Source organism: Peromyscus californicus, unplaced genomic scaffold, assembly GCF_007827085.1.
Source record: "Peromyscus californicus insignis strain IS unplaced genomic scaffold, ASM782708v3 Scaffold_11__1_contigs__length_118956290, whole genome shotgun sequence".
Classification (NCBI taxonomy): Eukaryota; Metazoa; Chordata; class Mammalia; order Rodentia; family Cricetidae; genus Peromyscus; species Peromyscus californicus.
In genome coordinates, this window is record NW_026294402.1 from 55,207,539 (window position 1) to 55,230,769 (window position 23,231).

A 23,231-nucleotide genomic window follows, 5' to 3' on the forward strand; every position below is an offset into this window, starting at 1 on the left:
CACCTTCACTTCCTGTGATCCTCACTCACCAACTTGCAGCTTATCCTGAAGGTGACAGTCACAGTCCTGAGGCAGGCTCAGGCAACCAAGCATGCAGTACAGACCAGAGTCCCCAAAGCTGTGCCTGTGTTTTCCTGTGTCTGGACCTGACTCCTCCAAGGTCTGCCCTTGCTGAGCTTACCCTAAAGCATTGCTGGGGCTAAGGCAGCTTCTGGGTAGCATTTGTTCAAAGCATTTTCAGTGCTGAGGACTGGACCTGGCCTGGTGCATGCTGGGCAAGCGCTTTCCCACTGAGCCACATTCAACCTCTGGTCACTTACTGTTTCTTTAATTTTGAAACAAAGGCTCACTAAGTTGCCCAAGCTAGACTTGAACTTACTCTGTAGCTCAGACTGGCTTTGAACTTGTGATCCTCTGGCATCAGTTTCCCAAATAGTTGGGACTTTGGCACCAGGCCTGGCTGTCAGAAGCATTTAAAGGTGCATGTAGAAGCTGCCACACAGGGCACAGGGTAACACATGCAGCTAGCAGCAGACTTAGCAAACTCCTAAAACAGGAAAGGCTGGGAAAGGAGGTGCATGGGAGGAGGGGAGCTTTCAGCTCTCTTGAGCCAGGGTATCTAGAAGGCCATGTGCACAAACAGAGGTCCTCACAGTCTGCATGTAGTCATCTGAACTTTTCCCCTTCAAAAAATAGCAAACCACTGTGGGCTTTTCCATTAGAGAAATGTTAGTTAGATTTATATTTTCAATTTTTCCCTCTTCTTAATTTCAGCTTTGAATTTCTTAAGAAAATTATTCCTCAAGAATAATTCTGTTAAATGGGTTCCCATCTCTATTCAAAATTCAACTCTAGAAATGCCAGTAGCATGAGAGAAACATTGCGTACCCTGTTTCCTCTGGAAATTCTGAGATGGAGCCTCCATCGATCTGACAGGGTTCCTGAGGAGGAGATTGAGAGTCCTTTCTGTCCTGAGTGAGGGCAAGATTGGCCACACGTTGCTGCAAGTCCCACTTTCGAGCAACATTGTTAATTGTTAGCCTTTTCTTCTCCTACAGGAAGGTAATAGAACAACAGTTAGATGACACATACTTGTGAAGAGAGAAACATTGGCTTCCGGTCCTTTCCTTCTGGTACTTTCTGAGAGAATTCCTTGAAGGTAAACAACCAGCACACCTTCGAAAACAAGCCCATGAGCCTGTGTTCACCCCATGCGCAAATCTCTTAATAATGATGTCAGCCTACATGGAAAAGTATCTATTAGATGAATACTTCTTGTTCTGAACAGTGAGTTATATACTTATTTCACTAATTGGAACTCTGACTTGGCAAAGTTATATGCCTCTGTCCTTGAACAAAGCAAGAAAAAACTACTAATGTTTTCATCTTTTACCCAATAATTAGGGAGGTGGAAGAAGGGTAGGGATTGATTAGTAGTTCATATTTCATGGTATAACATGGTTTTAAAAATACTTATTTTTATTTATGTGTATGTATGTACAGGTGCCTGTGGAGGACAGAAGAGATCATCAGATCCCCCAGAACTGGAGTTACAAATGACTGTGAACCAACAGACATGAATGCTGGAGGCCAAACTCATGTTCTCTGCAAGAGCAGCAAGTGCTCTTAGATGCTGAGCCATCTCTCCACCCTCCATGGTACAGATCATGACATTTAAGGCTGAAAAAAATATTATATAGGCTACTAGAAGAAGTTCTGTTGGATAAATTTTTTTTTCTGGATAACCACTATCATTTCAGAAGAATAGGGAAGCAGAGTTAATTAAAGCAATGGATGCCTTAGGCAGTGGTTCTGAAGTTGAGGGTGCCTCAACTAACATGGAGGGCTTCTGAACCTGGGTCATCTCTCACCATGTACTTGGACGCTCAGGAGTCTGCTCCTCTGACAAGCTCCAGCACTGCTCATGCATTGAGAACCACTGACTTGGAGCCTTGACACTCAACTGTCTCATAGAAACCCTTCTGAAATAAGGAAATGCAAGCCTGAAGAAGCCATGCTCTATTCTACGCAGATCTAGCTTACAGCGATGGGGTAAAGGATTGGCACTATCACCATTTTCAAAGGTAATACTTCATTTGCTTTTATTTTATTTAAAAAAATATTTGTTTTATATGTATGGATGTTTTGCCTGAATGTATGTCTGTGTACCACATAGTTTCAGTGTTCACAGATGCCAGAAGAGTGTGTCAGATCCCCCGAAAGTGGAGTTACAGACAGTTGTGAGCTGTCTTGTGGGTGATGGGAATTGAACCAGTGTCCTATGCAACAGCAGCCAGTGCTCTCAACTGATAGCCATCTGTGCATCCCTTATTTTTATTACATTTTATAGTGTGTGTGTGTGAGAGAGAGTAAATGTGTGCTTGTATGTGCCATGATGCGCAAGTATGGAGGTCAGAGGACAACTTGCAAGAGTCAGTTCTCACAGTCTACCACTTGAGTTCTTGGGACTGAAGGGGTCATTGGAATTGGTGGCCCAAACTCTTACTTGCTGAGCCATCCTGCTGGCCTCAAAAGTTAACATTTTAAAATTACATCTCAATTAGATCAGAATGCTAAAAATAGCTTCTTTCTTTTCCTCTTTCATTCAAAATTTGCCAATGAAAAGCATCCACTGAGCAAGCTACTAACCCTCTCCAGGAAGTCTGCTCTGGAGCCAGGGCAGGGGGTAGGGGACAAATGAAAACAAGCCTTTCTGGTTGCACCTCGGCCTCTATTTGTTTACCTAAGAGTTTAGCAAGTGTGTGTGGTACTGGATAGGAACTGCCCGTGATGGCTTGCTTAATGGAACTAGCCTTTTCAAAGTTCTCTTTCTACATTTAGAAATGTTTTTGGCCCAAGTTCTTTGTTTCTGCAGTTTGTTATTTCAAATGTCTATATAGTTTAGAGCAAATACTGTGTTACTTCTGAGATGACTGACACTTAGTGCATAATGTTCTTGCACACAGGAACTGAAATCCTACTCTTCTACTATAAAACACCATTACCCTAATCTAGAATAAAAAAACCAACTTACCTTATGGTATTCTATTTCAGTTTGCTAACGGCTATGCCAACCTAACTCTCTAATCTAAACAATGCTGTCATTTCTACCTAGTGGCCAGACCCCTGGCTCCATGTGTTTGGTTTCCTAGCTGGTAGAAAAAAGGATCATAATGAGATAGATATAGCAGTGTTTAGAAAAAGTCATAAAATATCTTCCCACCACTGGGTATATTAACAAATGCGTAACAAGATGTCCTCTGAAAATGCAAACACTTCCTTACGCCCACACCAAAGCAGAGCTTCCTTTCTTTAGGTTATTAAAAGCAGCTTGTTACCAGGTTGACTAGATGAGTAGGTGATTTTTGTTGGGGTCTGGATAAGGAAAAAGGTACATTAAGTCAGGATTCTATCCTGAGGTTAGGTAGGCATCCCTGGTTGGGCAGGGAGCCATAGGAGGTCTCTAGATGTCTATGGAGCAAGCAAGAAAGGCACAAAGGGGCTGGATTATGCCTCTGCAAGACCCAAAGGATACCCAAGAGTGCTCTGTTCCCAGAGGCCACAGAGGCACAGAGGCCTCTGTATTTATGCCCATCATCACTTAGGTGGCTGCAGGGTGCCAAGTACATGTGGAAGGGGCAAATATCTGCGGAGTGAAGGGCAGCTCCCGCCATCCGAGTCTATTCTTCACTGACCAGACGGGACCTCATCAGTGTATGTCACAACTCTCACTTCCCTCCATCTCCAAGGTGGCACATGGAACAGGAAGATAAGAGAACCCAGCTGCAGACGCAGGCTTTGCACGTCTCGGCTCCTTCCCACCCCACTTCCACTGCCTCCATGAGGAGTCTGTGCAGCTGTGGGAAGCAGCCTCGGGAATGCTGACGCTGTTCTGACGTGGCTTCAGTTCTCAGCAAGGGCCAGGTCTGAGCCTACTGCTGCCAACATTTCTCTTATTAAAAACAAAAGGCTAAACAATCTTCATAAGCAACCAGACAGAGCTCCACCACTTCAAACAAAATGCTGTTTTCTAAAGTCACTAAAGCTTTCCAAACAGTCCTTTAAATGTTCACTAAATTCATGGCCTATTTCCCTGAATGTTGGTGGCACGAAGAAGCTGAGTGGGGGATGGGGTAGTAATACTGAGATAAGATTTCAGTTGGACATGAAAAGCAAGTTGATTCTGTGCCTGCCCCAGGCTCTCCTTACACTGGCAAGCTGGCAGGCTTCGGGCTAAATCATCAGCAGAACTTCCATGTTCATTCTTCCTTGCCAGGCTCTGGGCCTATCACACAAGAGGGTTCCACAGGCCCGGACTTTACTCCATGAACGTACATACATGTCTTGGATCATTCACTGACTCACTCATTCACATAGGCACTGAACAGCAGCAATGGTGTGACAGGGAAAGTCACTTCCCCAGCACGGCCACTTTGGAAAGGTTTGCCTCAGTGAGACCTGTCAATGGCAAATCTTGCTCCTATAAATTTTTTAAAATACGACTGCAGTTATATTTTTTATAAATAAAACATTAAAATGTAATTTTGATAAACTCTTGGGGGCAATCCAACATAAGCAAATTAAAATCCTGTTGTTAGGTAATGAGTACAGAGGAATCTGTGTCAGCAGAGGGCTTAGGCACACTGATGAATGGGATAAGGGATAGCCAAAAAGAGCTGGGGGCGAGTCTGGAGGTCAGAGGTAAGGAGTCTGGAGGTCAGAGGTGACGAGTCTGGAGGTCAGAGGTGACGAGTCTGGAGGTCAGAGGTGACGAGTCTGGAGGTCAGAGGTAACAGCAGAGGAGAGAGCGACCTACAGCTAGCACATGAACTCTAGTCACTTTCAGATCTGTAGTCTTGACAGGCAAGGTGCTGGAGACAGGTTCTGATGCTAATTTAGGAATCATTATCCTACTGCACAACAGTTCCAACGAAAGCATGTCCTTGGGCAGCCCGGACCCCTGCCAGGCCACAGAACACAGCCGCCACTTTGGGGAACTAAGGACACATCATACACATAACTGTGTCCCTCTGGTCACTTTGAATTTTGCATGTCACTTCGAAGAGAAAAGGAGGACTGCTCAAGATGGCAGGCTTCCTTAGAAGCCAGTGTGACACAGCTAGAAGCCAGACATTCTAAACTGTCTTGATCAAGCTCTGTGATGATGACACGAAATATTTTAAAAGCATCACTACTCAAGGAAGTTTATATCAGTTATGCTTGACACTTAGAACTACTTTAAAATGAATTTTCATTTCTGAATTCCTCAAGATTTTCACCATTTCTGTATCAAAGGTGTTAATGGAGAAATGTTTTTGGTTTTAAAAGCTGTCCTTAAGAACCCAGAGCAAAGCTCATAAAAACATGTCAGTAAAGATGACTCAATCACAGAGCTATCCAAAGTGACATGCTAATCCCAGGCAACACAGGCATGAGACATGCCCTAATTCTCTTTGTCTTGCTGTTGTACCTATTTTACAATGCCTGTCTTGCCCATCTTGTCTACACAGCACCACTGTACTTCCTAAGTTCAGGTCTATTTACCTAGTAACCCATCAAAGTTCTTAGCAGGGCTTATTTAGTTCTGAAAGCCATGTCCTTGTGGGTGCTCCTGTGCACAGTGGAGGCAGACATGGACGGCATACCTTCAGCAAAGACTGCTTATGACTTTCCCTCTTCTTCTCCTCCTCTTTTTTGGCTACAACAGATGCCACGCGTCTTTCTTCTTCCTAGAAAAAGAAATGTTTTTAGAGACGGCATCCTGAGGTGTCAGCCATATTGAATGAGGTGTGTGCTAACAGAGACACAGTCCTGGAGGAAGGGCTGCGTTTTCTCTACGCTTCCTTCTCACCTCCTAATTCTAAGAAGTGTGTACTCCTAAGTCCACATCTGACTCTGTGGGTGAGCTAAAGCTAGTGGATTAATACAAGAAAGAAAACAAGATCGTCTGACTTTTCATTATAAAAATTTTCCCTATAATTTTGTCAATTCTACTTCAATAAAGATGGAAAAAAATTAACTTATGAAATGAATTCAGGACACATCAAAGATCATTCACCATGATCAAGTTGGCTTTATTCCAGAGATTCAGGGAGAGCTCAATATATAAAAGTCAATAAATACTATATATTGCATAAATGGAGTGAAGGACAAAAATCACATGTTCACTCAACTTGATAGTTGCAGAAAAGGCTTTTGAAAAAAATCTTACATCCCTTCATGATAAAAGTCTTGAAGAAACTCAGAATAGAAGGACTGTATCTCAACATGATAAAGACTATAAACATGGGCTGGAGAGATAACTCAGCAGTTAAGAGCATTGACTGTTCTTCCAGAGGACCAGGGTTCAATTCCCAGCACCCACATGGCAGCTAACAATTGTCTGTAACTCCAATTCCAGGGGATCCAACACCCACACACAGATATAAATGCAGGCAAAACCCCAATGCACATGAAATAAAAATAAATAAATGTAAAAAAGAATATAAACAACAAGCCTATAGTCAATATTATAGTTAGTGGAGAATAGCCTAAAAGCATTCCCACTAAAATGAGGAACAAGACATAGGTGTACACTTTCTCCAGCCTCAGTCAATATAGACTGGAAGTCTAAGCTCGAGCGGTAAGACACGAGAAGCAAATAACAAGGACGCCGACAGGAAAGGGAGACGTCAGAGCATCTCTGTTTGCCGACGATACGATTCCATACTTAGGAGATCCTAACAAGTCCACCAGGAAACTCCTAGAACTGATGAATAAATACCTTTAGCAAAATGACAGGCTGAAAAAAATTAACACAAAACCAACAGCCTTTCTATCTACCAATGACAAATACAGTGAGAAAGAAACCAGGGAAACATTTACACTAGCCTTAGAAAATATACACTGGAATAAACCTAGCTAAGGATATGAATGACCTCTATACTGACAACTAAAAAACATCAAAGAAAGAAATCGAGGAATATACTAAGAGATGGAAAGACCCCCACCCCACCCCCATGCTCATGGATCAAAATTAGTATTATGAAAATGGTCATTCTACCAAAATGAATCTACAGATTTAATGCAATTCCAATCAAAATTCTGGGACCATTCTTCACAGAAATGGAAAAATAATCTTAAAATTCAATAGATAAGCAAAAAAGACTGAATATTAGCCCAAACCATGTCTGAACAAAAAGAATATTGCAGGAGGGATCACCACACCTGACTCTAAGTCATACCAGAGCCAGAGACTAAAACAGCATGGTAATAACCAAACCCCAGGAAACAGCAAAGGGAAGGGAAGATGGGAGGGAGGGAGAAAGGGAAGGAGGGAGGGAGGGAAGAAAAGGAGGAAGGGAGGGAAGGAGGGAGGGAGGGAAGAAAAGGAGGAAGGGAGGGAAGGAGGGAGGGAGGGAAGAAAAGGAGGAAGGGAGGGAAGGAGGGAGGGAGGGAAGAAAAGGAGGAAGGGAGGGAAGGAGGGAGGGAGGGAAGAAAAGGAGGAAGGGAGGGAAGGAGGGAGGGAGGGAGGGAGAGAGAGGAGAGAGGGAGAGAGGGAGGAAGGGAGAGGGGGGAGGGAGAGAGGGAGGGAGGGAGATAGAGGAGGGAGGGAGGGAAGGAAGGAGGGAGAAAAAAGAAACAGGAGGAAACAGGAAACAAACGCGTTGAAAGGCATTGGCTTGTAGTGAAACAGTCAGTGACAAAAATCAGCCCAGAGACTGTCTGGCTTGAAACGTAACTTGTAATATTGTTGTTGCCTAATAAAGATTTATTTAATTTACTTTTCTAATTCTAGAAGTTTAGAACCTAGCAGTGTTTTGTCATGTAATGTAGTTCTTTTAAAGGGAATGGAAATTTAACATGGTTTTTGGTAAATTTAAAGTGCTTTTTTTTTAACAATATGGAAAATAATTCCTATTTAAAACTAAGCATAATTAAAAAGGAGAAATTAAGTAAAACCTTTAGAACTTTGCTCCCTAGCTTCACAAACTAGCTGGTTTAGTAATTATGCCAAATTGGTTGATTTGCTGGGTGCTAATGTGCTCCTCAGTTAGAGATGGTCTAAGTGAAAATATCACCTATATTTCTAGAACAATAAAAAATATTACCCTGTGATTCTTAAGGACTGTGCAGCATTGCAGTTACGGAGCACAGGACTGTCTACACATCTGCTGAGGTGGCCGTTCAGCTGCCTTGCTGTTACCCTTAGAATGCACCCAGTTCAGCCTGCACTGGGGCCACAGGTGAAGCCACAGCCTCTGAACCATCCTCTGCAGTTTCTGAAGGAGCAGACAGACACTGTGCCCCGAGAGGCCTCATCTAGAAGATCAAACTAGAAACATTGGTCCTTCCAAGGGCCAGATGCAAACGCTACGGGAAGCTGCGTGGATCACGTAGGGCACATACTTCAGAGATGATCTCATCTGATTTCCAGAGAAAATGAGCGGCTATTAAAGGCAGTAGGACTTTAAAAGGAATTCTAAACCTTGGAAAACTGGATTTACACCAAATCCATTTAAACACTGAGTGTTGTAAGGATATGCATATATGTATATACTGTATATATGTATGTGTATATATTTGCATTTGATGACTATATTTAATGCACATAATTATCAAATAGCTGACTTTATAAATAAAAACCTGAATCTCTAATTGTGAAGATGGGCCATGAATCTGTTGGCAAGAAGGCAAAGAAAACCAGGGAGTAGTTCTGGCTCCTCTAAAAGACCAGTTCAGACTCTGGGATGGAAGCCACATCCATCTTTCATGTAACTAACAAGGGGATCTATCTGAACCAAGAGATTTAGATGTTTTTCCTGACTTTAGTTTGCCCAGAAAGACCCAATATGAAAACAATGTCAAGTTAATTGACGGTGCCCAATGACCTAGATCAGATCACGCTTGCTTCAGGTCACCAAGCTCTAAAACAACCGCATACTATCTGAGAAGTCCCCAGTGATGGCAGTTCATGATTTGGGATTTACTTCACTCCAGTGTATTTTTAACAACACACTTTAAAACATACAGCTAGAGCCACTGTTTCCCTTCAGTACATAAACACTAAAGCACTTATGATCACAGGCACTGTGTTGTTCATCCAGGATCATTAGACAGAGAAGCAGTTTTTTGTTTTTGTTTTTTTCAGAGTCTTAAAGTTAAAACTCGGAGTCAAATTACCCATCTTTGATTGCTCTACTAATATTGTCAAGGCCTGGGCTGAGGAGATGGCTCCGTCAGGAAAGTGTGTGAGGTGTGCCTGTGCCTGCAGCCCAACACTGGGGAAGCAGAGATGGGAGGATCTCTGGGTCTGCTGGAATCAGTGAGTTCCGGTTCAATGAGAGACCCTGCCTCAAAAAATAAGATGGAGAGAGATAGAGGAATATACCACTGTCAGCTACAGGTCTCCGCGTGCATATATATCTACATGTGCACATGTACTCACACAAACATGCACATACAAAAACACATTAAGAACACAAAAATTGTGTTAAAGAAGTTTATTTCTTCACCATGCACAAGCACCTGCAAATGTTTTTGGTGTAGGGGTTAGATATTCCCGGCAGCTGTTATTTGAGGGCATCTTACGTTCAGTGCATGCTTCCATAATGACCAGTACATGGGGAAAAGCATAAAGAATCATGAACACACTGGTTTCCAAAGGTCTCTCTGGAAATGACACACATTAGTGATGCATTTCTGTAGCCAAAGCAACTTACAGAACCACACGAACTTCAGAGGCCTAGAGAAAGACTTTTGCACACACCACAGAAGGAAAACCCAGGTTTCAGTGGCATTAGTCATGTCAGACCTTGTAATGTCCTCCATTTTTTTTTTAGATCAAAGTTTACATTGAACAAACTAACTGTGGGCTTGAGGTGAACAGTCTGATAAAATTTCTCTTTAGAACTGTGACTGCACCTGCCTCCCCACAGCGTTGTCTTAGAAATAGAGAAGAAAATTCTATTCTTTTAAAGTATTTTACTTTTTTTTTTTTTTTTGGTTTTTCGAGACAGGGTTTCTCTGTGTAGCTTTGCACCTTTCCTGGAACTCGCTTTGGAGACCAGGCTGGCCTCGAACTCACAGAGATCCGCCTGGCTCTGCCTCCCGAGTGCTGGGATTAAAGGCGTGCGCCACCACCGCCTGGCTTAGTATTTTACTTTTATTATTTGTGTATGTGTGTTGTTTGTATGAGTGTTCACCATCTATGTGTGGGTGTCCTTGGAGCCCCGAAGCTGGGGTTACAGACAGTTATGGACTCTGGATGGGGGTGCTGGGAACCAAACTCTGTCTCCCCACGTTCTCTCTGTAATGGGTTTTGTACTACCTCCTCAGAATGTGTCCACTCTTTGACTCTGTTCAAGTGTGAGAGTTGTGACACTCACTGCAAAGTCCTTCCTCTGCCTTCTCTGCTCAATCCAGGCCCCCTGGAAATGCTACAGACAGCTGCTCCCTGCCTAAAACATAAAGCTGCAGCTCAGAGCTGGTGAATGCTCAGTGGGCAGTGCTTACCGTGCACACATAAAGACCAGAGTTCAGGCCCCCAGCACCCATGTGAATGCCAGGTGGGCATGGCAGCCCCCATACAATTCCAGCATTCTGCACTCCAGAGAAGGACAGGGCACCCCGAGAAGCTGGCTACTCAGACTAGCCAAATCAGTGAGCTCCAGGTTCAAGTGAGAAACTTGCCTCAGGAAATAAAGCAGAGGGTGATCGTGGCAGAGTCCTGATAGCAACTCTGGCCTCCACTTGCACACATATGTATACCCATACATATGCAAACATGCATGCATACATACACACACCACATATATGAATACCCTAAAAGTAATAGTTCAGAAGTAATCTGACCATTGAAGGGAAAGAGAAAGAGAGAGATTATCTCCATTTCTTGATTTCTTTGTTTCTACAAAAGAATATAGTGTGAAGCCAGGTTAACCATCACTCATCATTCACCCAAGTTTGTGCAGGTTCTTCCATGCGTGTGTCTCAGTCTGCTCACCACTCCCCACACTTGTGTAGGAGACCCTTCAGTCTGCTGTGCTATGAGGAAACAGTCCTGCACTTGTGCTAGGGATGCTTAAGTCAGCTGCTGCTGACGTGAGGTCAAACACTGTCTCTACTTAGCCAATGTTTTACCTTCTTAAATTCTTTTCTTTTGCAAGACAAAAGGTAATCAGACTTTTTCTGTAAAAGACACAGACCTGGGCCAGGTGTGGTGGTGCACATCTAACCCAGCACCTGGGAGGCGGAACTCTATGAACTGGAGGCCAGTCTGGTCTGCACAGAGCTTTCCAGGCCATCCAGGGATACACAGTAAGACCTTGTCTCAAAACAACAATAAAACAAAATAAAAAACAAATAAAAAAAAAAAAAGAGCAAAGTCTTGGAAAGATGGTTCAGTGGTTAAGAACACAGGCTATTCTTCCAGAGGTTCTGGGTTTAATTCCCAGTACTCACATGGCAGCTCATACCTACCGCCAGGGGATCCAACATCTTCTTCTGGCCTCTGTGGGTACCAGGCATGCATGTGGTACAAAGATATGCATGTAGGCAAAACACTCATACACATAAAATAAACAAATAAATAAATTTTAAAATAAAATAATAAACATACATGCATGCACTCACATGCACACACATGTAACTCTAAACAAACAAAATCTTAACAATTAAAAATTTAAAAAGACAAGATGCCAAATACTTTAGGCTTTGTGTGCTGGATATGATTTTGATCTCAAATCTTCTTTTTTTTTTAAGCTATATCTTAAAACTATTATAAACTATTGTTCACTTGAGAGCCATATGAAGACGGAAGTGGATGGATTTGCTTGTAGGATGTTGTTTATAAAGCCTGCTTGGGCAGTGAGCTACTTCTGGATCCTAACTGGATCAACCCATATATCATCACCTCTAAGCTCCCAGCTTCTATTACCCATATCATAGGAACAACAATGTTCTCTCATCAAGACATTAACAAGAATGTTCAATAGAACAGGCTGGAGGCAAACCCACGGCATACCCGTGGCAATTTCTCAGAGGCTGGCATCCATCAGTTTCTGTGTTCTATGGGGATCTGTGAATCGAGAACCTGCAGGCACAGCTTAGCTCAAAATGACAGCAACAAACTTTGCCAAAGCTTTGCTCAAATACCAAAGATATGGTCTATACCAACCTCTGAGAGGGACTACTAGTAATGTGCCTGGTTTGATCATTGTTACACACGCACACTGTAACTATGCCCCACAAACATGGACAGGTATCATGTCTACTAAAAATGTTTCAAAATGAGAATTCTTTTTGCCTGACAGGAGAGATGCTCAGTGAACTGATGGTGCCTCCTAGTGAGCACGGCCTGCGAGACTCAGGTACTAGTTCTCTCAGCTGACATCAAGGTGTCACAACTTCGGATTTTAAATTCTTTCCTTCTGTGATAAGAAGACAGGCTAGCTAGCCTCGCCTTTCTGCTGCTCTACTGTTCTACACCACCAGGCCAGAGTATAACCTTAATATGTGTGTATGTATGTACGTATGTATGTGTGTATGTATGTATGTATGTATGTATGTATGTATGTATTGTGTATGTGTGTATGCATGTATTATGCATGTATTGGGGGTGTATAGATCATGACAAGAACGTGGAGATCAGAGGACAATTTGCAGGAGTTGGTCCTCTCCTTCCATGCTGGTCCTAGGGATCAAGCAAAAGTTGGCAAGCTTGGTGGCCAGCACCTTTACCCTCTGAGCCATCTTACTAGTCCCTGGTGTAACTTAATTAGTCCAGCAAATGATTCAGTGTTCTAGATCGGGGCTTGACAAACTCCAGGCCACACATAAAAGGCCAGACTGCCACTTGATTTGTAAGTAAGCTTTCACTGAACAAAGCTGTGCTCCTTCATTTGCATATTATCACATCTGCTTTCACACTGCAAGAGCTGAACAGTGTCAGCAGACGACCTACTCCCCAAAGCTGCAAGTTCTCACTCTCAGGTCCTTTGTGGATGAACTTCGTTAATGTCAGCACTAGGTAGGCCCAGACCCAAACCTATCCCCCTTTATCTTATGAACCTTCATTCTACTCTTGCTAAACCACAACCTGTTCTTCCTAGGAGCGATAACTAAGAATTGAGAACAGCAGTGGGTAACATCACCTTGTCTTTTGCTAGTCCTCTGGACCAGATGCCAACATCTTCATGCCCTGGAATAATGACCTCCCACTTCATTCTTCAGGCTGATGTCCAGATGGACAGCATTGTTTTTAGCATTATTCTTTGACAACTTCATACATGAATATAACATATTTTGGTCATTTTCACCCTCATCGCTGTCTCTTACCCCCTCCCACTCCTGCTGAACCTCTTCTTCTCCACAAGTCCCCTCCTACTTCCATCTTTGGGGGAGGGTTATTCATGTGTGTGTGTTCCATGAGGTTTAATTAAAGCCATTAGCAGGAGCATAGCTTAAGTGTTTTTGTTTGTTTTGTTTTTTTGGAGCGTGGACAAACAACACCCAGTGGCTCTAACACCCACTGAAGAAAATGACATCTCCCTGAGCGAGCACTAAAACTGCCAATACGTCTCAGGAAGGGGTGGGGCCTAAAAAGCTCCTCCCCCACACATGATGGAATGTTGACAGGCCCTATCTTGTTGGACAGTATTTTAAAGAGGCAAACTGTTTTACCTAACTTCAAGGCTTCAGGAGCTCCTCTTATTAAGCACAGGACAAAAACACTCCAAGCCTGCTTAGACATTTTTGCCTGCAGCTATTCTTTCCCACAAACACCCAATGAGTAGCTAAAATCAACTGCTGCTATCAACTGCCACATTCCCTTAGTCCTCTCTGCACTGTGCCCATCACCCCTCTGCACTGTGCCCATCACCCCTCTGCACTGTGCACATCACCCCTCTGCACTGTGCCCATCACCCCTCTGCACTGTGCCCATCACCCCTCTGCACTGTGCACATCACCCCCCTGCACTGTACACATCACCCCTCTGCACTGTGCACATCACCCCTCTGCACTGTGCCCATCACCCCTCTGCACTGTGCCCATCACCCCTCTGCACTGTACACATCACCCCTCTGCACTGTGCACATCACCCCTCTGCACTGTGCACATCACCCCTCTGCACTGTGCACATCACCCCTCTGCACTGTGCACATCACCCCTCTGCACTGTGCACATCACCCCTCTGCACCTTGCATGCCATCCCCCCTGCACTGTGTACACCTTTACTCTCTGCCTAGACATCATCATTCACTGCTACTCTTCAAGTTCTGCATTAAATGTTTTCTCCTTTGAATTTTTCTTATTTCTCTGGTAAAATTAAGAGTTACTTTGCTCTCTTGTGCCATTTTGCCTCAAAAGTCTATGAGTATGTAAGTATGTGAGCATGCATGCAAAGCAGACAGACAGATAGCATGCTGTGTTTTCTAACTAAACTGTCACTGTGTGTTGTAATATGGCTGCATACCTGTCTTACTGTCGTAGACTGTAAAGAACTGTGACTCTGATCTTGTCATCTCTGACGTCTCATAAACATCCTACTACAGAAATCTCTGGCTCAATGGTGTATAAAGGGAATATGAAGAATGTTTTCACAGTCCTTCTTGGTCAAAAGAAATATATGACAATTCCCTTTACTAAGTAGTTAGGTCCAAACAACTGAACTGAAATTCACATTCTAACAAAGTAGATACCATGTTCATGTTCTAACTAAGTAGCCATTTGAAAAAGCAATCTGTGCAAACTGAAAGAAAGGTAAATATTTTATATCATCATAAATACATAATCAGTTACCAATGGTATAGCCAAATTTCTAAGTAGTCTTATTAAATAAAAAACATGGAGCCAAATACAGGAGTGAAAGAAAGCCTTAGAGATCAGGGAAACAGTGGGAGCCTCCAACAACCTTACCTCAACACCCATGCAACTGGGACCCCGATTTCCTAAGCCACACTCAGGGAACCAGGGAGGCACACAGAAGGCCACACTCACAGAACCAGGGAGGCACACAGAAGGCCACACTCAGGGAACCCAGGAGGCACACAGAAAGGCCACACTCACAGAACCAGGGAGGTACACAGAAGGCCACACTCACAGAACCAGGGAGGTACACAGAAGGCCACACTCACAGAACCAGGGAGGCACACAGAAGGCCACACTCACAGAAACAGGGAGGCACACAGAAGGCCACACTCAGGGAACCCAGGAGGCACACAGAAAGGCGCTTACCGTGATTCTCTTCATGTCTAGCTGGCGCAGCTGCATCATATTCTGAAGGACCGTGTGTTTGTACCATGACTCTTGCGCTATTGGATTGCCATCAAAGGTGATGTCTGAGAGAGAAGTTGAGTCAGCAAGGCAGGAAACACTGTCAAAGCTGCAAAAGAGAGGCCACTGCATTATTCTGAGGCTTTTCAAATAATATTTCCAGTTTCTAAAATAAGATTTTGCTTAGTTTTTTAAACTATTTTATTTTTTAATTATTTTTTATGTACACATTTGTTTCTGTGAGGGTGTCAGATATCTTGGAACTGGAGTTACAGGCAGCTGTGAGCTGTCCTGTGGGTGCTTGAAATTGAACTCGGGTCCTCTGGAAGAGGAGCCAGTGCTCTTAACCCCTGCGCCATCCCTCCAGCCCTTGTTTGGTTTTTTGAGACTGTCTTGCTATGTAACCCTGGCTGGCCCAGAACTTACATACTAGGTAGACTGGGCTAGCCTTGGGCTTACAATATAACCTTCAGCCTCAGCCTCTAAGAACTGAGATGACAGACAGGTGGTATCATGCACAGCACATTAGGGAACTTTGAAAGAATAATTTAGATCTGCAGAAGAACTAAGATGGTGTACAGAGTTTCCATACGCTTCATCCCCCCAGAGTCCCTCCACACTCTTAAACACATGTGTGAGTATATATGGATATACAGGGTTAGCACTCCCTCGGTTTCTGGCACTACGTTACTTACTCTCTGAACTCACACATTCCTTGCCCATGCCTGAAGGCAGCCACTTCTCAGCACAGTAGTTCCTTGTATTAGAGACCAGAGTCAGCAACCAAGGCCCGGGAGGGAAGTGTACTTTCTATCTATTGTGACACCACTTCTTTTTTAGGCCTCTCAGATGGGAGAGGAAGTGTGTGTGTACACCGTCCTGTGTGTATGCATATACACATGCCTTAACATGTCTCCATACAGCCAGCTGTGTTTATATTAACTAACACAAGTTCATAGTGATGTCTCCAAATCTCATCTATTAGCCAAGCTTCCTCCCCTTCCCTGTCTGGAAACCCCCACTCCAACTGAGAGGAACCTGGCTCATAGCATCCACTAGCCATTTTCTGGAATTTCCTATTCCAGTTTATATGTATAGAGGCACTAGAATTTTTTAAAACTGCACCCAGAACACTATTTTCTCAATCAAATGACCAATGTTATGTAGGTCACCATGCCCCTCCACACCCCAAGATTAGCTCATACATTTGCAATACAATCAGAACTTCTCCAAGTCAGAGCCTGCATCCCTTCCTGGGATTTCCATGTCCCTTGATGATTTTTCCAATGATGCACACCTTGAGGTTCCCTCTCTAGGGCTCTGACATTCCATGACTTGTAACAAATGCATAGCGGTATGTGTTTACTACTAAAGTACCATGTAGAGTAATTTCCATGGTCTTAAGAAACTCCTCTCTGCCTTCCCCTGTCCCCCAAATTCCTGGAAAGCACTGATCTTTTTACTCTCAGGGTTCTACAATTTCCAGAATGGTGGATGGCTGGAATCATGTACTACAACATACTCTTAGGGAAGGACTTCTTTCATTTGGCAATACACGTTTAACAGGCTTCCACCCATGTCTTCTCTTCATAGTGCATTTCTTTTCATAACTGAGTAATATTCTGTTGTATGAGAGTACCTCTTTCTTCATCAACTACAGAGCACGCCTTGACTGATGATAAGTGAAGCCACTGTGCATCCTTGCCCACAGCTCTCTGTGGTCATTTTAACCTCAGATGGATACATAACAAGAGTGCTTCTGCTGGCGTACATGTAAGGCTGGTTATTTGGCTGGGGAGAAGCTCATCTAGGGCTCTCAGCTCCCTGTCTCCGCCAGCATCTAGTGTTCATGGGTGTCTCTGTATGCTAAGGGCTCCGTCAGGTGAACGGTGGCAGGGCCTTGTTTACTCAGCAGATCCCTGCTGCAGGTGACTGGAGCATCTCACAGGCACACTCTCAGTGTGGCATCTTCCTGGAGTTTGCAGAGCCTTTGCTCATTTTCAGTGGATTATTTGTCTCCTTATTGTTGAGTTTTACAAGATTTATTAAAATATATTATGATGCCAGGCAGTGGTGGCACACGCCTTTAATCCCAGCACTTGGGAGGCAGAGGCAGGCGGATCTCTGAGGTCAAGGCCAGAGAGAGTTCCAGGAGAGCCAGGGCTACACAGAGAAACCCTGTCGAGAAAAAGCAAACAAATAAAAATGTATATTTACTATGTAGTGTGTGCATGGACGTGCAGACGCCATGGCACTTGTGTGGAGGTCAGAGGAAAACGTGGGAGCTGGTTCTCCCCTGCCACCATGTGGGTCCCGTGGGTCATCTCAGGCCCTTGGGTATGGACTGGATGTCTTTACCTGCAAGCCAACTTCCTGGCCTCTTCATTCCCTTAACAGTGCCTTTCACAGAGCAGGGGGTTAATTCTAGTGATATATAACTTAGTAATTTTTTCTTTTTCTTTCTTTCTTTCTTTCTTTCTTTCTTTCTGTCTGTCTGTCTGTCTTTCTTTCTTTTCTTCTTTTTCTGATTCTATTTTGGTTTCTGAAGGCTGTCAGGGTTTTCTTCTATAATTTACTTTTAAGAGTTTTACATTTAGGCTTACAACCCATTATGAGTTAATTTAATGAAAGGTCCAAACTCACATTTTCCCACATTGATGAACTGTCTGCTTTTTTGCTGCAGATCCTTTGACTGTATCTCCGTGGGTATTTCCAAGCCTGTACGTGGTTCCATTGATGGACAACATGTCTATTCTTTTACCTCTGACCTGCTGTAAATGCTGTGGCTTCAGAGGAGGTCTCCGTAATGCAGCTTTAAAATGATTCTAAACATGTCACAGTTCACTCTGCGAATGTCACTGACAAGAACATGTAGTATCTCTTCCCATGAAAATGTGACATTGTACCTAATCAGGTCACAGGTGAATGACTGTCTTCAACTACTAGACTCCAAAATACACATCAGTCCACCCTCCCCACAGACATACTGAAGACCTAGCCTCTGGCACGGCTGCTTCTGTTAGCTGCAAACTGCTCTCCCAAGTGTCGCTTGTGAGTGCTGAGGAGGCTGTGTGCCATCGTGGATCTTGTCTGTGCTGATCAAACCACCGCCATGAGGACATGCCATGGAAAAATAATCCTCAGCTTAATTGGACTTTATGTCTAGAAAGGCTTCCTTCCTTTCTATTCCGGCACCTAGACTGTAACAATTGGGTTCTAAGGGACATAAAACTTCCTGTGTGGTCACTATGCCTCATCTGTCAAGCTCATTCCTTCTTCCCTTGTCAAGTGCAGTGAGTGAAAGCCGAGAAGCATCGCCTCCCCAGAGACAGTGAACTGTGTGGTTAATGAAATCACAGTTTCAGGGACAACTCTGCTCAACTGTACCAAACAGTCCTTACAGGCTGGTGTAACTCTTCAAGTTCTGCCCTTCAGTGTTATGCCAGGACTCTGGGAATTGGCCCTTAGACACAAGATGTAGAAATCTTTTTGATATCTAGAAAACCACACACTGAGATTTTGATTTTTTTAAAGACCAAATAATCACTTTATAAATACTACTCTGAAAAAAACTGGGAAATTCATTTACACCGGAGTTCAGCAACAAACACTTATGCTGAAGAATGCATAATTTTTCAGGATTTATGTTGAAAATTACACCCCTCAATGAGGAAAAGAAGACACACAATAGTGTGCTACAAAACAATCATGTGACAGGTACAGAAGACTTTCCTCATCTGTTGTCATATTCAGACAATTCCTCATATTTTGATTGGATTCAAAGTAAAAACATCCTGATGTGATTACACCTCAGAGCTGATCTTTACTGAACTATAAGATGAGTTCACGATCTGAATGTGTGTCAAGGCATTTGAGACACATCAGGATAATTACAGAAAGGCACTTAAAACAGGGGGAAAAGGAAGTCTGCAAATTTAAATCTAATAATGGCTTTAAGTATAAGTGGATTTGAAAAAAGAGCTGCCACTCCGCACCAATGCCCTTCCCCAAAACCAGTGAGTGAGGATAGAAACTAACAGGAACCATCAGGGGATTTTAGAAATGAAGTGGGTAGGGGAGAGGGCTGAGAGCTGGGGAGTGGGTAATGGAGGCGGGGATGGTAGATGGTGGCCGTCATGTGACCAGAACTGTAGTTCAGAAAAATCACAATTCAGTAACACTGCACAGTGAATACAGGAAAGAAAAGGGTTCCGAATGGAAAGTTGGATGTAAGTTTGATTGCAGCAGTAGGTGAAAAGTTGTTAGAGATGAACACAGTAAAGACTATGGTAATCTTTCTGGGAGTAAGGAGGAGAGGGTCTATGGAAGGCTGGATTGTGAAAAGGAGTCTGTAATCACTTGGATGTGATAGAGAATGCTGAATAATATCTAGGCTTCTCTCTCAAGTGACTAACCACAGTTGTGGTTACAGGGTACAGATGTTGCCAAAATTCATTAGACTATGCTTCAAATGAGTATATTTACTACATGTAACTTATTTTTCAAAAAGATGACTCAGAAAAATTTGAGACTACTTTGTAAGAAACACATAATTGTAGGACTGGATGAAACAATAGGAGAAAGTCTAATTGTTCCAAAGAACTTCCTGATGATAAAAAAAAAAGATAAATGGATTTTCCCATCCTAGTCTCTTAGAATTACTTAAAAGCTCATATACTATTCAAGAATTATTATAACCTGATGCATATTACTAATCAGATAGACACACTGAAAGAAAAGCAAACAGTATGCCCAGAATCAAAGACAAGTGGCATGCCTTTATCGCATGGCAGGTGGGTTCTAGCTGTGTTCTTATTCACTATCTACAACTAGACTGCAGAACCTAAGATTTGTTTCTTAGTGCTGTGTATAATTTTGAAGTAACACTAGCATCAAAACTAAGGATGCATGAAAACGTCGGCTCACAAAGAATCTCAATTACACTCACCGGAAGTCTTCCCAGCCCCACCTCTCCAGTACGTCTTTGGGGTTGGTCTAATGATCATCAGTTAAAAGAATGGGTGGTGCCACACACAAAACTAAATGCTATCTTCAACAAAGACAAGTATAAAATGAGTTTGTGTGTAGAGTGGGAAGCTGTACACCCAGGGAATGTGGTCACTATGCCACACTTCAGAGATCTGACAGGCGGGGAGAGTCAGCAGATCCATCTGCAACTCAAACCCAACCAGAAAGACTCCAGGAAGGGAAGCGACTGTACTTCTAGGCAGATACTGTCCTCAATGCCAGCTCCAGCACTCCCACCCAACACTCACATACACACTTACACACTCCCATACACCCTCTCTCACACTCACATTCACAACCAAGCACATCCCCATTCACACAAACATTCTCACACATACTCATACTCAGATACACACACATTCATACAATAAACGTGAAATCACTAGAAAGATCCATAAAATATGTAGAATTATTAGAGCTTAAAACATAAAGAAAAAAGCATTACAAGAATATGTATTGATGGTACAGTGATGAACTTAAGAGCTGAATAAAATTATCGAAAAATTTCAAAAGAATTCATGATCTGCTCAAAAACATCAAGAAGGAAGAAAGAATTGGGAGAGGAGGGAGAGGAAAAGGAGAGGAGGGGAGATAGAGGGAAGGGAGGAGGGGAGCAGAGGGAAGGGAGGAGGGGAGCAGAGGGAAGGGAGGAGGGGAGCAGAGGGAAGAGAGGAGGGGAGATAGAGGGAAGAGAGGAGGGAAGGAGAGGGAAGGGAGGAGGGGAGATAGAGGGAAGGGAGGAGGGGAGCAGAGGGAAGGGAGGAGGGGAGCAGAGAGAAGGGAGGAGGGGAGGAGAGGGAAGGGAGAAGGGGAGCAGAGGGAAGGGAAAGGCAAGAAGAGGAGAGGAGAGGCAGGAACACAGGGAGGCAAACTAACCAACCCAAATCAAAATAACAGAAATGAGGATTTGCTGACCCCTGTGACCTTGAGCTTTGGTTTGCAGGATCTTCGATGCTGTGGGGTAGTAAACAGATCCCAGGAACCACACAAATTAGAAAATCTAACCTGACATCGATTCATAAATCCAGGTCCTCAAACAGGGATAGAATAGTGATGGGCGTCCCCACCTGCTCCCCTGGAGACATGCCCATCTCCATACTTGCCTCAGTAGGGAGGGAGCGAAGTCTTTCCTTATTGATTTCAAATACAAACAATAATTTGAAGCATAAGTCTGAATTGAACAGGTCTAAAACACTCCAAGAGGAGAAGCTTTTTCTTCAAACATCCAAGTCTGCTTACACTACAGGGCTATAGGGCTCTGACAACAGATTAGATTTAAGGACCCCAAGATTAGATATTCAGGGGCAGTCACAGATACCCACAGCAACCAAACAGCTCCATCTTGTAAAGAAATTAAGCTTCCTGAAGACCTGTAAAAACCAGGTGGTATAGTCAAACTGGCCAAGACTTCAAATAACTGGACTATCAAGATCCATAGTCTTAAACCCTGGAACAGGGCCTGGAGAGATGGCTCGGGCGTTTAGAATACATGCTGCTCTTGGGGAGGACAGCAGGCCAATTTGGAGCACCTACACTGGAAAGTTCGCAACTGTCTGTAATTCCAGCTCTAGGTGCTTCTACTCCCTCTTATAGACAGTGTGGGCGTGTACGTGCACGCACACACACACACACAAATTTTTAAGACACCTATAATATGTTTTAAGACTTAAAAGCAGCCTTGAAAATATGAGCGAAATTAAAAAAATCAAAGAGTAAATAAAGGGATCAAGTCTGTGTCCTGTTTTCTTTTATCAACTAGCCTTTGCAGAAATAAAAGCCACAAGAAAATCTATCTTTACAGAAGAATTATAGTTAAGAACAGAAGGAGGAAGAACAGGTTGGGAGTTAATTTGAATCCTGAACATAATGATGGAAGCAGACAGCAACAATCAATGATTGGCACCTCGCTGAAAAGGAGATGGGATGCTTTACTAAAAGTGAAATAAGCTGGTAAAAGCCAAGCCCAACGATCCATTTTTGTGTTTTGGTTCTTTTGTTTCTTTTTTAAAGATTTATTTATTATGTATACAACTTTCTGCCTACATGCCAGAAGAGGGCACCAGATCTCATTACAGATAGTTGTGAGCTACCATGTGGTTGCTGGGAGTTGAACTCAGGACCTCTGGAAGCGCAGACAGTACTCTTAACCTCTGAGTCATCTCTCTAGCTCCCAACAATCAGTTTTAACATAGTAAACAAGCTGTCAAAAGATAATAGGAGCCAGCTCAGGTCACAGAAAAGTCTAGGTACCAACTTTTATTTGGGTATCAATTTATAACAATTATTATTAAAAGACTGCAATACCTGTTCTGTTCCTAGACGCAATACACACACACACACACACACACACACACACACACACACACACACACACACACACGCAAAGGGAGCTCTAACTCCCAAGGGTTAGAGGTCTGACTCTCCTGAGTCAACACACGTGTATTTGAGCAGTTAGTTCACATCTGTAAAAGGCAGAAATCCACATCAGTGCCTTAGCGACAGGATGGAGTACAGGGGGTGAGGGAAACAGGGTTTCCCAACTCTCCCAAGAGCACAGTGTAGGGAAGTGCTACCTGAGCAGAGACAGGTGGGTGCCCATGCTTAGCACGCTAACCGTGATTGGAGAATAGATGAGGAGGAGGAAGCAGGCATCTTTCGTATCTAGGTCAGGAGGACAGATGGCTTTGTGAGGTGAAGGAGACTAGAAGTAGAACACATGGAGGGGGCATCACACACACACACACACACACACACACACACACACACACACACACACACACACACACGGGTGAGATGAAGCCAGAGTGCTGGTGAATAGAAGGTTCTGCCGTCAATGTGTGCAAAAAAAAAATGAAGATATGCGCTCACACGAATAGCTACCGTTACCAGAATTCTTCTCTAACTGCTGGCAGAATCCTTCCCTGCAGTAAAGCCTTCCACCCCTGAGG

At 43.4% G+C, this 23,231-nt stretch overlaps 1 protein-coding gene across 8 annotated transcripts in view; it reads right to left on the reverse strand.

Moving 5' to 3' along the window:
• Nucleotides 1-23,231, reverse strand: part of Lrrc49 (leucine rich repeat containing 49) — a 106,820-nt gene that overhangs the window by 24,881 nt on the left and 58,708 nt on the right. For all 8 annotated transcript variants that reach the window (XM_052762821.1, XM_052762851.1, XM_052762843.1 and 5 more), the window contains 3 exons: nt 15,217-15,364; nt 5,646-5,729; nt 889-1,052 (listed from right to left, as the gene is read on the reverse strand). In XM_052762821.1, coding sequence (XP_052618781.1) covers nt 889-1,052; nt 5,646-5,729; nt 15,217-15,364 — 396 coding nt within the window. The remainder of the gene's footprint in view (nt 1-888; nt 1,053-5,645; nt 5,730-15,216; nt 15,365-23,231) is intronic.